The sequence below is a fragment of the Eleutherodactylus coqui genome, chromosome 6 (assembly GCF_035609145.1).
Source record: "Eleutherodactylus coqui strain aEleCoq1 chromosome 6, aEleCoq1.hap1, whole genome shotgun sequence".
Lineage (NCBI taxonomy): Eukaryota > Metazoa > Chordata > Amphibia > Anura > Eleutherodactylidae > Eleutherodactylus > Eleutherodactylus coqui.
The window spans coordinates 188,181,449-188,194,899 of NC_089842.1; the positions used below are offsets into that span (position 1 = coordinate 188,181,449).

Genomic DNA, 13,451 nt, shown 5'->3' on the forward strand with positions numbered 1-13,451 from the left:
TGCCATCAAAAAGTACAACTTGTCCTGCAAAAAACAAGCCCTCATATGGCCTGGTCAATGGAAAAATGAAAAAGTTATGGCTCTTGGAACGCAACTGCAAAATTAGTTGAAATTCAATGATTAAACCATTTAAAAAACCTGCCCTGGTGGGCACGACAGGGTGGTAGGAAACCCGCCACTCAAGGGGTTAAACAGCAGTTCAATGACTCCTACTGCGTATGGGGCTCCGAAGCAGACGGATTGTCACTACATCTATGCTAACAAAGGTACATGGAAAGAAAGGGCTTCAGTTTGCATAGTAGTGTCGAAATTTGACCACTGTTGATTGGCAAACATTTGCCTTCTCTGATGAGTCACGCTTTCTGCTTCATCGAACGGTTGGCGTATCAGGAAAGAAAATGGGAGAACAAACACCCTGCAACCATTGCTGGAAGAAAAAAAGCTGGTGGCAGTAGTGTTATGGTCTAGGGAGATTCTTTGTGGCATTCTCTGGGCTCACACATCCATGTGGAAGGCACTCTGACCCCATTTGGTTATGAATCCATCCTTATAGATCACATACACCCATATTGGTGTTTCGCTTCCCTGGGGGAGTTGGGATCTTCCAACAAGACAAGGACACCAATCACAGCTGTTGCATTGGTTCAGTAAGTGCTGCATTGATTGTCTGAGAGCAGCGCTCGCTGAACCAATCAGAGCCCTCGCTTCCTGGGGCAAAAATTAATATAAGACAGGATCTTATTTTCGGGGGAACACAGTATTTACCTCCCTCACACTTCACCTGTTGTTGTGCCTCTTTAAAAGTGTCCCCACAAAAGGGTGCTTACAAGATTCCCATAATAAAACCAACCACTATGTCCTGAATAAAGTGAACTGTCCAAATTACATCAGCCACAGTGCCCCAGCTATATAGGTGCCAGCCTATTCATCCACAGGCTTCATAAGTGCCAACCATCATCATTTACCTACAAGGTCACTACAAATACCACATATAGTTACCCCATAAGTACTATGAACCATGTTCTTCCTACAAGTATTTCACATGGCTATTAATTATATAACTTTAAATATAATGGGCCAGAAAACTGTCTATAAGTAAAGCAACCAGTCAATGCTCAGCTGACATTTTTTTAAGGGCAGAATAGGACAAAATGTGCTCCGATTGGTTGTTATGTTATGTTTTTCTTCTAGACACTTTTCATAAATCTCCCTGTATGTTCTTATAGTATAACATAATCACTTTCGATTTGAATATGTCGGGCACTTATTCCCTACTCAAAAATGGCGGCGGCATGACATTTCTTAGGTCACGTGCTTGAGGCTCTAGCTTGTGATTGGTGAATATTCGGCGCAGAATTATATCGTTTGGTATACTCTGAATTGGCAGCGCCGCACGTTCCATTGAGGGATTGGGAAGTAGCCGCATCTTTGTCTAGTCATGTCTCGGGGGTCGAGCGCGGGGTTTGACCGGCACATCACCATCTTCTCTCCTGAAGGGAGACTCTATCAAGTCGGTGAGTAACCGGCGGCTGCTGCTTCCCTCCTGCCATTAATGCTCCGGCATCCTGCTGTGTCACGCTGGGCCTATGGACCATGTCTGGATGTGCAGCCGCCTGGAGCTGGTATATATGTGTGTGTATATATAGTCTGGCTATTAGTAGACCGTAATCCACGGCTCCAACCAGCAGTCCCTGTCCAGGGATTATATATGTGAGCCGCAGCACAGCAAGCTGGGGAGCCCACATCTCCGGCCCCCATAGTAAAGCCGCAGGTCTTTTGTTATATTTATTTATTTTTTCTTTTTATATATTTGCCTTATTTTTATTTTTTATTTTTTTTAATTTCTGTTAAAGAAGTTTTCAGGGGCGCCTAAAAAGTTTTTCAGCACTGGGAATGTGAAAAAAAACCAACTCGCCATACTTGCCTTCAGCGGTTCCTCCTACCAGCACTGGAGCCACAATCCTACCGCGCCAAACCCAGAAGAAGCACGCTGCGGCCACGTGTATAGTAAACGGTATGTAACCGCAGCCAGCTTCTTCTGGGCTCCGTATGGCCGGGACTGGCCCCACCTGCTGGACGGGAAGCACTGAAGAAGACAAGCATGGAGATGGAGTTTTCCTTAGGATGGGCTCACATTTGCACTTCCCTTCGGTCGGAGGTTCCATCTCAGATCTGGTACAAAATACCGGAAGAAATAATGTTGCGTGCAGCGCTATTTCTTCCAGTAAAAGGCCAGACAGCTGAGCAGACCCCGAACAGACCCCATTATAGTCAATGGGGGCCGTCCTGCATGGTTTAGATCTAAAGACGGAGGTTTTTCTGCTCTGTTCCCCAAATGGAGCAGAAAAGCGGAACCCTGTACAAATGTGAAAGCAGCCTCATTTTGTCAACATTCCATGGCCATAAAAATATTTTGGACCCCCGGAAACGCCTTTTTGATTAACAATATTGGGCTTAAATTAAACACAATTCCATTTTTTAAAAATATATAGTTTTGGGCCCCCTCCCCGCACAAAACAATATAATCAACGTTGCATCAGACCGCCAGTTCGGCAGCAGGGCACCTTACAGGTGACGTACATTAAACCTGTCACGTGGGCTACTAATGTAGAAGCTCCCCGCAGATTTAGGGGACATAACTATTAGGGTGCATTTAGACTGTAAAATGATCGCTTAAACGGCAGTTTGAGTGACCGTTCTGAGTGATCATCTTTGCATAACTCTTAAGTAACTAATTAGCTACTTAAAGAGTTAAATGCAGGTGGAGCGGGACACTGCTGACAACTCCGAAAACAGCAGCTGCTTTGTATATGCAAACATCTGCTTGGTTCTCGGAGCTGTCAGCTGGTGCCCTGCTGAGAACTGCCAGCGGGATACCAGCTGAAAGAATGCTATCAGCGCCAGACGCTGAGAAAATCAGCATGCGGCGCTGATAACAATCATCGGGGATTTCTAGCTCACCGATGAACAAATAGTGCATGAACAGTACATGATGGCAACCCATTTAGACACAACGATTATCTCTCAAAAGATGGCTTTTGAGCGATAATTGTTGTGTCTAAATGGGCCTTTAGCCTATTGGCTGCGGGTGGAGTAGTGTGGCAAGCAGGGAGGGATTATTATTTTTTCGCTCTCTGCACTGCCATCAATTTTAGGGTACTGGTGCATCTTGTCTCCACCAGATGTATGGGTGAAGACATGGGTTAGGTGGGTTGAGATACTGGGGAGGGCCTGGTGATGTGCCCACAGGTGCTGATTGGCTGATGCGTGCTATGCTGTAGGAACCCGCTGTCAAGAGTGCCGGCATGTTTTGGAGAAATAAAGAGTTTAGGAAATAAATGGGTTTTTTTTACGCGTATGTATTGGTGAAACTTTTGTGAAATGTAATAAAAAATTTGGTGACTGATAACCCACAAGTAGGCCGGCTTCACGCGACTGGATTCCTATTGTGGAACTCGCGATCGGCGTCCGCATGGAAGATCCGCAGCAAATCGCACACATTGAAAGGTACGTACTTTCACTTTTTCCTTCATACTCGCAGAAACAAATGGCGTATTCTGCGAACTGAGGAAAAATCGCAACATGCTCTATTTTGCTGTGGACTCCGCATGAACGTCCTCCATAGAAGTCAATAGAGGCCGTACAACCTGCAGCCCATATGCAGTTAACATTGCATGTGGGCCGCGGTGCCCGTGTCATCGCCTAGCAGGTGCCTGGGGAAGTGCCCTTGCCCCGAGAGCAGCTGCTGTCACTTGTCCAGGCGGTTTTTCCTGGAACTTCATGTTACAAAAGAGTTACAATTAAAGAAAAAAACATAAATAAAACCTTGACCATCAGTATGTACTGACACGGAGATTAGTAAGACTGCTGAACACTGACGGAAAAATATTGGGGGACATTTATATATGCATTGTTATGGGTTCCCTTAAAAGAGAATCTGTCACCATCTATCCACAGCCCTCCCTGAGGGCAGCACAAGGTAGTGACAGTCACACTGATTACAGTGATGTGTCTGCTGTGTGGATCTGTGCAGTAGTTTGGGAGAGGCCTGCGTTTTTTTTTTAGCAGCAGCAGATACATCGAGGACTACAGGAAGTAGTCTTTGATATACATGAGCTGCAACTAGCTTCACTCATTGCACCCTCTAACCACTGATTAACTGCAGCTCATGCATATCAAGGACTACTTCCTGTAGCCCTTTGTGTTGGGCTGCTTCTTATAAAATACATGTTTCTCCCAAACTACTGCACAGATACACACCGCAGATGTATCACTGTGTTATGCTGTTTTCAGAGGGCTGCAAAAAAATGGCAACAGATTCCCTTTAAGCATGTTCCCTTGTAGCTAGCTAAGGGGTCTAATGAAGGAGTTTTACGCACAAAGGTCCACTATTACCTAGACTAACATGCTTGGCATCAAGCATCTGCCAGCTCCTGTGAGCCCCATAAACCAAACCTATGGAATGCAAAGACGGAAGCACTGAATCTGGGGATCTGAGTATTGTATCTGGCCTCCTTGGCGTTCCCCCCATTGTCAAAGCTGACCCTGCATGCCCCCAGAATTAGAGGATGTCTCTCTGCATGTGCCCAAGTCCGCCAGAGCATTCTCTGAGGAGATGATCCTGGTAGCAGTATATGCCCATCCTATATAGTTAGGGCATGTCATAACTGTATAGGGAAGAGACTTGGAAAATATCTCTAAAACTATGCTGTTTCTTACTTCCTCCTCTTACTACTTTCCCATTTGCATCTGTTGAGAAATAACGTTGGCAAAGTGTCTCGATTAACTCTTCTCAGCCTTCACTTTCATTTTTCATGACTTTTGCAAGGCTTATTTTTATATATTTTTCACCTCTTTCATTTTCATTTTTTTCCTCCTCACTTTTAAAAAAATCATTAACTTTTTATATTTTTCAGTTTCCATAGCTGCATGATGGATTATTTTTTTGGGGGGACTAGTTGTACTTTACAATAGTACCATTTAATGTACCACATAATGTAGTCCTATAGGGGACTTGAACCAGCAATGTGTGATCACTCATACAGTATAATGTGATACCACGGCAGTATATGAAGGCATACCACAGGCCCCCGGCCGCTATGGAAACCAAACAGCACAATATGATCGCATCGTGGGGAGCCGCTCTGGGCACTTAGATAGTCAATAGCCATGATCGGCGTTAGTGCTTACCGCGGCTGATGCTGGCTGGTGTAAGCTGTCACAGACAGCCTAGTATGGACCAGGATCAGCTGATGACCCCGCTACATATAGACCCTGCACACCCAGGATGTAAATGTGCGCCTTTTGGTGTTAAGGCGTTTAAGATAGTCTTGATTTACACTTTCAAACTTATTTACATAGTGGCATTTCTCTTGGGGAGAAAAAAATGTAAAGATGGGGCAAAAATCTACTGAGCGCATCCAAATCTTGTATCCTTAGACCAGGGGTGTCAAACTTGTTTTCATCGAGGACCGCATCCGCCTTATGGCTGCCTTAAAAGGGCGGATTCTAATGATATCTGAGTAGTAAGGGCTTGTTTATATGAGCGTATTTGCGCAGCGTAATACCCAGTGAATAGAACCCATCGGTCTCAGTGGGTTTGTTCACATGAGCATATTTTTTCACGTGATGTACAATCTCATGAAAAAGTATATACGCCATGACCTATTTTGGTGCGTATTCTGCAGCACAATAGGCCATTGAAGTGAATGGGTGTATTCACCGTGTATTTGAGCACCATTTCAGTGAGCCTGTCTGCGTTCCTTTGTGTGTGTGCAAATACACAGTGTTGCGGCCAAAAAAACACAGATGTAAGCAAATTTTGGTCGTTCAAATATAAATGACCAAAATTCGCTTACGCCGTTGTGATGGAATGGCCCCAGAAGTGACAGTGACTCCTGTACTGGCCCAGTAGAGACACTGACCCCCCCCATAGTAGACCAAGGGATGCTGCCCGGCCAGAGGCCAATAGAACCTCTACTATTGGCCTCTGGCCGGGGATCATGCCTATAGGCTTTACATTCATCCCGACTGCAGCTCAGGCCCAGCGGCGGCGGCGGAAGCCACTGCTAAAGGCCCATTTACACCAGCCGAAGATCACTTAAATGACAATTTTAAGCGATCATTTTGCATAAACTATTAAGTAGCTACTCAGCTACATAAGTAACAATTAGATGTGCAAATGAAGCCTTAGCTGAAAGCAGTTATTTGAGCTTATCTGCACTCAGATCCTTTGCTCTCCACAATGAAACAATGCTATCAGCACTCCCCATGGAGAGCTGCTGATAAGGCTGAAGGACGATTTTTAGGTTGGACTGAATTTAACGATCCGCTAGCAGTGCCTGAAAAGTGGACGATGGGCGCGCGTTTAGACCCAACGATGATTGCTAAAACGATCGCCGTTTAGTTTTTTTTTTATTTTTTTTTTTTAAAAGGCGATTGTCGGCTGGTGTAAATGGGCCTTAACTCTGTCTGCTGACCTCTCTCCACCGGTGTCTGCAGGCTGGGTCCTGTTATTTTTTTCTGCACGGCCAGCGGGCCATATAAAAGGAGGCGGCGGGCCTTTGGTTTGACCTGTGTGCCTTAGAACATACAAGGCCGGCCATGATTGCCAAAAGCTTAAAAAATTGAATGCTTTGAAATTCCCTGAACTTCTGCGCCGATCACTAATGAAATGGGATCTGATTGTTATGGAAGCCACAATTATAGACAGACGCAATCTACCTGATCTAATAACACACATCCCCTTGTACACGGGATGATTGCCATTTGACGTTTTCACAGAGGATCGTCCCGTCTAAACAGGCAGCCTGAGCGCGGATGAGCTGGTGATGACGTCACTGGTCCATTCACTCAGGCAAACAAGAATTGTGACCTACTCGGCCCATGCAAGAGGGGCATTCATGTGTGGTGGTTGGCACCTCACTAGATAATAACTAACAGTGTGATGTCTTATTGCAGCTTCTTCCACTCACTCACAGCTCTGATTATCACTGCAGATTTCACTCTTTCAATGAGTGGGATGACCTCGACAGCAAAATGTCCAACTAATATATGTGGATTTAAAGGGGTTCTCCAGGCGGTATCGGGTCAGAGCAGAAAATGCTGCTGCGCCTCCTGTGTAGTGGCCAATGCTAGTAATTGCAGGCACAGATCTTATGGAAATCAATGGGAACTGCGCTTGTGATTGCAGGCACGGATCCCATTGATTTCAATCAGAGCTGCGCCTGCAATTACATGCACCAGCCACTACACAGGGGACGGAACAACGACTTCCACTCCAACTGAGGTATAACTGGCACTGCCTGGAAAACCACTCTATGGGTGACTACCCACTACAGTTTTTTTTCACTGCGAAATTCGCAGAGTTTTTTGTTCTGCAGGGGTCTATGGGACTTGTAATGTTAAAATCACGATCACACAAAATCACAATTTTGCGCTTAGTCCCATAGACCCCTGCAGAAAAAAAAACGCTGCGAATTTCGCTGTGAAAAAAAACTGTAGTGGGTAGTCACCCTAGGGCAAATTTTTTTCCAGAGCAAAAATATATGCTGTGTGGAGGTCTAATTAGGGCCCCTTTACATGGAACAATTCTTTCAGATTCCTGCCGGATTGCAGGAAGCTGAACGATAACCGTTCAGTGTAAATACTGGCAGCAAATGAATAATTCATTCGTCGGTCAGTTTTAGCACGCATAAAAATCAGGCGAAGATCGGCCTGTTGTTCATCTGTGAATGAGTGCCGGTTTACTGTGAAAGCTTTTGTCACCGGCCTCCTATCTCCCGACCACTCCACCTCCATTCACAGGGGCTAGCATCGCTGGACTGTTGGGCGCTTAAGCGCCGACAAATGACCCGTGTAGAAGGACCCTTAGGGTTTAACGTGTAAAACGGTGATTTTTCAGCTGATCCTGTTTTATATTTTTTTTTAAAACTGTACAAAGCGAAAGTGAAACCTTTCTGGGGATTTTTTCAGTCTCCCATTGACTACACTGTAAACATTTTAAAAAAAAGAAAAGAAAAAAATAATTTTTCAACTGGAAACGAGTGCGGCAGTTTGTTCTTTTGTTCCAGTGTAAAAAGCAGAATGGAGACAGAAAACTGAGAAACTGATTGAAACTAAAGGTCTTCAATTTCTATGGGCAGGAAAACTGAAAGGTTTTCTCTCCTTTTTGCTACTCCCACGACGGAACAGTCACCGATGTTATGGGTCTTGATGCAGAGTTTGCAACGCATTCGCCCTCTGTATCCTGGTGTATGCCGGGTCACACAGTGCTGTCTCATCTGCCTAAGTGCATGTAGCACAGTCGCTCTGTCCAGCAGCTCTCAAGTCCCGGACAGCCGCTTGCAGTGGTAACTGTGAACGCTGCAAGAGCATCAAAAGCAGGACAAGTATGTCTAGGGGCGGGTGCATGTGTGTAGGAATGACTTATAGCCCCATTCCATTTGTCCAACACGGTTAGCTTCTAGGAAGACGCTTTCTAGACTGTGCTTGCCCTGCTTTTGCCGCTCCTGTAGCGTTCAGTTACCAGTGCAAGCGGCCAGGACAGAGTGGCAAAGCAAGGTCAAAGGCACACATCTGTGCAACTCTCAGACATAAGTTAAAATGGCCTGAAACCGTTCCTGGGGGACCGTCCGGGAAAGGGGGTTGAGACCCTCCTATACTTTGGCCCAGCTCACTCATGACCACAGTACTTTTGACACTTTTCTTTTCTCCTAGAATATGCATTTAAAGCCATCAACCAAGGAGGCCTCACATCGGTGGCAGTCCGGGGCAAGGATTGTGCCGTTATTGTCACACAAAAGAAAGTCCCTGTAAGTAAAATAAACATAATATCTTGGATTACGAATGTATCATTTACACTTCACTTCATTGTTTCAGCTTTGGGAAAGAAGAAATGACTAATGTATTAGTTTCTATGTAGACACCCTTCTTTATTACCACATATGAGATTACTGGAAGCCGCAAGATCTTGATTATTAAGACTTCACAAGTAATGGACCTCTTCCTGAGATTGTCATGTAATTCCCCATCAAGGCTTGCAATCTATGTAACCTATATACACAATGTCACAGGAGGGAAGTACGCTTTTAAGGATGGGTAAGAAAACTGGGAGGACCTCGTGCTGGATGCACATGTTGGCCCGGTGAGATCTGATGATCTCAATGCTGCAGGGCGACGTGCTAACCACTGAGCCGCATGTAGGATGAGAGTACAAGAACGATCCAACATGAGGTTTCAAATAAATTTCTCATAGGATCAATGGGACTTGGTTAATTCTGTGTTTTTACCCTGAGATTTATTTTCTCCCTTTTTTATAAATGTACTGATGCAGGATAAGTTGCTGGACAACGATACCGTAACTCATCTGTTCCAGATAACGGAGAACATTGGCTGCGTGATGACCGGAATGACAGGTAACATATGAAGACTTCTCCTCACACGATTGTTCTCTGCAAGTTTGTATTGTTACAGTCCATTATATTCCGCCTCTGTAAAGCAGGGGCCACATCAGCCTTATAGCTGCCTTCAAGGAGCCAATTGTAAAACTGTACAGTAAGGGCTTGTTCACACTAGTGTATTTGCGCAGCGTATTACTTGCGCAATATTTGTGTACGTAATATGCAGTGAATAGAATCCATTGATTTCAATGGTTTCGTTCACATGAGTGTATATTTTCACTCAATGTAAAAAATACGCAGCATGACCTATTTTTTTTCATTGCATGACCTATATTCCGTACCATTGTAGTGAATGGTCTGATGCAAATACGCAGAAAACCTGCATATTTATGCACCATTTCAATAACCACATCAGCATTCTTTCTTATGTGCAAATCAACAGTGTATTTGCACACACACAAATACTCTGGAGCAGCTGAAAAACACGGGTGTAAGCGACTTTTGGTTGAGTAAATATGTTGCCATGTGAACGAACCCTAATGGTGACCTGCAGTAGGTGGCCGCAGTAGTAATAAGTTTGCAGGATTACTTCCATATGCATGTTAGCAGAGCACAAGCAGTGTTAACAAGTATGAGCCAGATTAATCTTCTTCACCACGGCTGTTCCTAGTAAGGTTATCCATAAATCCTCTCTGCTCAAGTCATGTGAATTTAAGTCCGCTATTCTCTAGGCATGCATGTCCTGGAAAGATTGCATGCACTATGCAGCACGCGCAATATGTATGCCGCTCGTTGCTGTGACCAGTGAATTCAAGAAGAGAACATACAGCAGCACTGTGCTTAAGGCCAAGCTTACACGACCAGGTTGGATTCCACATACGGGAGGCCCACAGCGGATTCCAGCTGTGAACCCGGCTGGTGAACCTGCGTACGGCATGTAACTGTATTGCGTATGACCGTGGAGGCACGCAGGGTTTTGGTGCACATTTTGATCAAATCATGAGAGCAGTAAATTGTATAAAGCCCCTGCAGTGAAGAATACAGCACTGGCTGCCATGTCCCCGGCAAGCAATCTGTCATGACACGTGTGAAAAGAGCTTTAATCCGTTGATGGCGTAATTGCCACTAATCTGAGGGTCGAGACTGGACAAGAAGATTTGGCAGAGTTGCTACGAATTCTTGCTGCAGTGTCAGCCATATGTTTTGTATTATAAACAAAGTAATCCATTGCTGGGAATATAATAAACAGTATTTAATGTAATGCCTCTGTTTGCAGCGGACAGCAGGTCTCAGGTGCAGAGAGCTCGCTACGAAGCTGCTAACTGGAAGTACAAGTATGGTTATGAGATCCCGGTTGACATGCTTTGCAAACGAATTGCTGACATCTCACAAGTATACACACAAAATGCAGAAATGAGGCCACTGGGCTGCTGTAAGTATTCCATAGATCATAAATGACCTGTATGGTTTTGTATCCGTAAATCTAGGGTGCATTTACACGGGCGATTTATTTTTTTTAATATTTATTTATTTATTTTTCCACATGCAATTTCTGTGCATTGCGAAATGCACAAGTATCACTCTTGAGAATGACCTATTACTTTAAGAGTATATTTACATGTGCACCTTTTCTCTCGTAGCGATGCTGCAAGAAAAAAAAATCGCAGCGTGTCCTGTATATTTGGGCAATGTTGCCCATTATTTTCTATGGGTCGCACTCGCATGCAGATGTGATCTATATTGACCACATTGAAATAGCATGCGATTATTAGACACCTGAGAATCGCATGTGGAAGGATGAGATGAGTTTTTCTTGCAAAGCACATCGGGGTCCTAAGGAAAAATCGCATGATTGTAAGCCCAAGTTTCTTAGGCCGCTGTCTCACCCGCCCATGTACATCCAGTCTTATAAGGATTGTGCACTTTCTCTATGTATGTTTGTGGGGGGGTTTTGTGTGTTGTTTTTTTTTACATTTTTCTCTGTGCTCATTCAGGTATGATCCTGATTGGAGTAGATGAAGAAAATGGACCTCAGGTTTATAAGTGTGACCCAGCAGGATATTATTGTGGCTTCAAAGCTACCACAGCCGGTGTGAAACAGACCGAAGCTACCAGCTTTCTGGAAAAGAAAGTGAAGAAGAAATTTGATTGGACATTTGAGCAGAGTGTTGAGGTATAAAGTCTATTTTGTGCAAAAAAGAGGTTTTATTTCAGGCTGTACGCCTTGGGAGTACGCAGTGAATAGGCTGCTAGGATATGTAATCTATAGTGGGCCTATGCTTATGAGTGCAGCTTCTGTATAAGACCGCTGATAGATGCTGGGGAGAGCACGATGGGCATGCAGTTTTGGCTTCATAGTTGTGTGGTTCTCAGTTACACCATTATTTCTTTTGCTTGGCTTTGTGTGACTAATGATTTAAGAAACAACGGGAATGGTCAAATAGGAGCATATTGACATTTGTGGGCTATTTTAATAGTGCCATCTATTCCCAAAATTGTTGCCTGGGTAGAACCCGCCGTGGATCAGCAGCAAAATCCATAGAGCAAAATATGCTGCGGATCCGCATTAAAATCTGATGCGCGTGAACACACCCTCAAACAGTTCTATGTATGCTTGGTGTGTGTCTGCTAGACTTTAGGAATGATGGTTTAATAAAGCTAAAGTCTAAACTATGAAACAAAAGTTTGTATGTATACTGCATAATTTTCTTTTGCCCCTTTACATTTTTTTTTTTCTTCACCCTTAGACGGCCATCTCTTGCCTCTCCACCGTTCTGTCAATTGATTTTAAACCATCTGAGCTTGAAGTTGGTGTAGTGACCATTCAGGATCCTAAATTCAGGTTTGTTTATTACAGGACAGGTTCACATGGGAAGTTGTTAATTTTGCATGATATTTGCACACAGTAGTGGTGTGTATTGGCTGTAGATTGATTTAGTTTGTAAGGTGCAAAACCACCCACTGGCTTGTTAAAACTAAACAAATCTGTCACCATTTAATATGCTGTTGTATTAAAGAGACCCTTCAAATCTGGACAGATACAGATGGCCGCATTGCTTCTCTGACTACCTGCTGTACACTGTGCATAGCATACATTGGTAGTCTAATACACTACATGCTGCTCTGGCTGGTCAACACTGCTCGTGTAGGCAGCACTGGTTAATCCGAGCAGGGGTAGTGTCTTAGGCCTCTCTCAAAACAGGCGTAGGTTGCTGCGCGCCATGAGGACACAGCAAGTATGCAATGACCTGCACTTACTACGTGACGACAATCCCCATACACTATCTTGGTGTGTGTGCATGTCGCAATTTTTTCTTTACACGTGAATTTCTTGCGCTGTGTGTAAGAGGCACAGATGTGATGCCCTGCCATGACAGATCCCCTTTAATCAGATCTGAAGATTAGACCTTGTCCTTTGCATAAATTCAGTGTATAATTGTGTAATATTTTGCGTATTTCAGGATTCTTACAGAAGCGGACATTGATGTTCACCTGGTAGCACTAGCAGAGAGGGACTAGCATATCTCCAGATCGGACAAGTGACCACAAACGTTTTGCCTGTTGTTCTGTGTATTAATTTCTCTGTATGAATAAAGAGATTTTTGAATATTATGCCTATATTATGTTCTTGCTGACAATCTTGATGACTTTACATTACCATGAGTCAATAGTGCGTGGTAATAGGTGGAGATAACATTCACTCAGCACAATTTTAAAGCAACGGGACATTTTCTTTTGCTATTATCCTGTAAATATTCGGCATTTCAGCCTTTTGAAATTCACCTCTGGTCTTTAGTATAACGAGTTGTGCATCTCCAAGTCTTTAATGTACCTTGTACACGGGACGACTGTCAGGCGCACAAGTGCCAAACAACTGTTTCAGCAACAATCATACCTGTGCTTTTACACCGGAGAATCTGTCATCTGTCAGATGATAGAAGCGGAGTGGCTGGAGATCTCTTCCAGACGCCCACCTCCCTTCACTGTAAATGGGCAGTCGTTCAGAATAGCTAACGACTACTGATTGACTTCTCACTCAGTGCCCTGTCT

General features: G+C 44.1%; 1 protein-coding gene across 2 annotated transcripts; it reads left to right on the forward strand.

The window, feature by feature from the left end:
* Positions 1 to 1,359: 1,359 nt before the first annotated feature.
* On the forward strand, positions 1,360 to 13,013 carry PSMA6 (proteasome 20S subunit alpha 6). 2 transcript variants are annotated; one of them, XM_066608476.1, is made up of 7 exons: positions 1,360 to 1,514; positions 8,719 to 8,813; positions 9,329 to 9,416; positions 10,678 to 10,833; positions 11,396 to 11,574; positions 12,149 to 12,243; positions 12,863 to 13,013. In XM_066608476.1, the coding sequence occupies exons 1-7, from the start codon at positions 1,439 to 1,441 to the stop codon at positions 12,918 to 12,920; spliced, it is 747 nt and encodes a 248-aa protein (XP_066464573.1). In that variant the 5' UTR covers positions 1,360 to 1,438; the 3' UTR covers positions 12,921 to 13,013. The 2 variants fall into 2 exon arrangements, with proteins under 2 accessions (XP_066464573.1, XP_066464574.1); XM_066608477.1 differs by having other exon boundaries at positions 9,335 to 9,416.
* The last annotated feature ends 438 nt before the right edge of the window (positions 13,014 to 13,451 follow it).